Below are 2,711 nucleotides of genomic sequence, written 5' to 3'. Positions count from 1 at the left end.
GAGAAGCCTGCGCACCACAATGAAGAGTAGCCCCCACTCGCCGCAACTAGACAAAGCCCGTGTGCAGCAACAAAGACCCAATGCAGCCAATAAATAAACAAATAAATTTATTTTAAAAATCAACCAACAGAATCCATCATCTCAACAGACTAAAGAAGACATAAATCATATAATCATACCAGTGATGCAGAAAAAGGCAACACCCATTCACAATTTTTTTTTGGCTTTGCCGCACAGCTTACTGGGTCTCAGTTCCACAACCAGAGAGTGAACCTGGTCCACAGCAGTGAGAGTGCCTAATCCTAAGCGCTAGACCACCAGGGAACTCCCCCATTCACAACTTTTAAAACTCTCAGATAAATTGGAGTAGAGGGAACATTGTTTAACTTTATAAAGATCTACAAAAACCTTACAGCTACCATCATACTTGATGACAGACTGAATGCTCTCTCTCTAAGACTGGGAACAAGGAAAGTGTGTCCACTCTCACCATTCTTATCACTCACACAGCAGTAAGTCAAGAAAAGAAATAAAAGACATACAGATTGGAAAGGAAGAAATAAAATTGTCCCCATTTTCAGACAAAGTGATTGTCTATATAGAAAATCCTAAAGAGTCTACCAAAAAACTCTCCTAGAATTAATGAAAAAATTCAGCAAGGTAGCAGGATACAGGATCAACAGACATGAAAATTACATTTCTATATACCAAAAATAAACGTGTGGGCACGCAAAAGGTCATTTCCGGGGAAGTGCAGCCACGCTTTGTGGGCTGCAATATGGAGGCGAGCAGTGGAACGGATGAGTTGGTTTCCGGGGAACTGGTGTCTGTGGCACACGCTCTTTCTCTCCCAGCCGAGTCTTATGGCAACGATCCTGATATTGAGATGGCTTGGGCCATGAGAGCAATGCAGCATGCTGAAGTGTACTACAAACTGATTTCATCAGTTGACCCACAGTTCCTGAAACTGACCAAAGTGGATGACCAAATCTACTCTGAGTTTCGGGAAAATTTTAAGAAACTCAGAATAGGTGTATTGGACCCAGAAGAGCTCAAATCAGAATCAGCTAAAGAGAAGTGGAGGCCATTCTGCTTGAAGTTTGATGGGATTGTAGAAGACTTCAACTATGGTACTTTGCTGCGACTGAATTGTTCTCAGGGCTACACTGAGGAAAACACCATCTCTGCACCCAGGATACAATTTTTTGCCATTGAAGTTGCTCGGAACCGGGAAGGTTATAACAAAGCAATTTATACTAGTGCTCAGGACAAAGAGGAAGAGAAAGGAGTCAACAGTGGAAGAGACAAAGGAGCCAGCAGTGGAGGAGAAGAAGAGAAAGGAGCCAACAGAGAAGGAGAAAAAGAGAAAACCAAGAAAGCAGGAGAAAAGGAGAAAGAAGCCTGCAAAGAAATGAACAAAAGTGGTGAAACAGCTGTGTGAGGTAGACAGGGAATAGCACTCTAGAAGCCGTGATTTAACTAAGACTACAAGTACCATGATGCTCCTTGCACAGGCCCCTATGGTCAAATGTATTTCCTTGTTCACTGGAAGGCCATAGAGAAGGACATCTTTCTGGCTAATCATTAGGAGCTGCAGTGGTTGTTCTCTTATAGGAACTGGCTTGAAGACTATTTGTGGGGTCTTAGTTGGCTGTGTCTTACTTCTCATCACCAGTCAAGTAAGAAATTTGGTAAATAAATTTCTTTTGGTTCTTAAAAAAAATAAAAAATAAAAAAATAAACGTGTGGAAACCAAAATTAAAAACATACACAATTTATAATTTCTACAAGGAATTAATTACTAATGCATAAATCTAATAAATGTGCAGAATTTGATACATAAAAATGCAGATGAAAGAAAGCAAAGAAGACCTCAAGAAATAGGGAGCTATATATACCATGTTCATGGATTATGGATGGACTATGTTGGAAAACTTAACACAGTAAGGACGTTTGTTTCCCCAAATTGATCAATAGGCTTACCGCAATTTCTATCAAGATCTAAGCCAGGATTTTTGTAGACATGTATACAAGCTTATTCTAAAACTTATATGGAAAGATAAAGGACCTAGAATAACTTAAGACAATTTTGGAAGAGAAGAATACAGTAGGAGGAATCACATATACTTAGTTACATTACTTACTTATAGGCTTATTATATCACTACAGTAATCAAGAAAGTGTGTTATTGGCAGGAGGACAGACATATGGATCAATGGAACATACAGAGAGCCCAGAAATATACCCAGCTGACTTTCAACAAAGATGCAAAAGCAACTTAGTGGACAGAAAGTAGCCTTTTCAACAGTGGTGCTGAAGCAATTAGATATCCGTAGGCTGAAAAAATGAGTATCAACCCAAACCTCATATCTTAAACAAAGTGTAACTCATAGTGGATCGTGGACTTTAAATATAAAGCTCTGAAACCTTTAGGGGGAAAAAAAAACAGAAGAAAATCTTCAAGATCTAGATCCAAGCAAAGGGTTCTTAGACTTGACACCAAAGGCACAATTTATCGAAGGAAAAATTGGACTTCATCAAAATTAAAAACTTTCGCTCTGAGAAAGACTTTGTTAAAGGGGTGATGCTTGGTCTCATTACATATTGGAGAAATGCAAATTAAAACCAAAATGACATTTTTCTATACACCTGTTATGATGGCAACAATTACAGTGACTTATCATAGCACGTGCCTATGAGAATGTGGAGGA

At 39.0% G+C, this 2,711-nt stretch overlaps 1 protein-coding gene across 1 annotated transcript; it reads left to right on the top strand.

Moving 5' to 3' along the window:
* Positions 1-731: 731 nt before the first annotated feature.
* Positions 732-1,510, top strand: LOC130834791 (protein PBDC1-like). The gene has a single exon (XM_057705592.1). It carries the CDS (start codon positions 779-781, stop codon positions 1,439-1,441), a length of 663 nt encoding a protein of 220 aa, XP_057561575.1. The 5' UTR covers positions 732-778; the 3' UTR covers positions 1,442-1,510.
* The last annotated feature ends 1,201 nt before the right edge of the window (positions 1,511-2,711 follow it).

Source organism: Hippopotamus amphibius, chromosome 13 (genome assembly GCF_030028045.1).
Source record: "Hippopotamus amphibius kiboko isolate mHipAmp2 chromosome 13, mHipAmp2.hap2, whole genome shotgun sequence".
Lineage (NCBI taxonomy): Eukaryota > Metazoa > Chordata > Mammalia > Artiodactyla > Hippopotamidae > Hippopotamus > Hippopotamus amphibius.
Note: the sequence above shows the minus strand (reverse complement) of the source record. Positions and strands in the feature narration are given on the sequence as shown.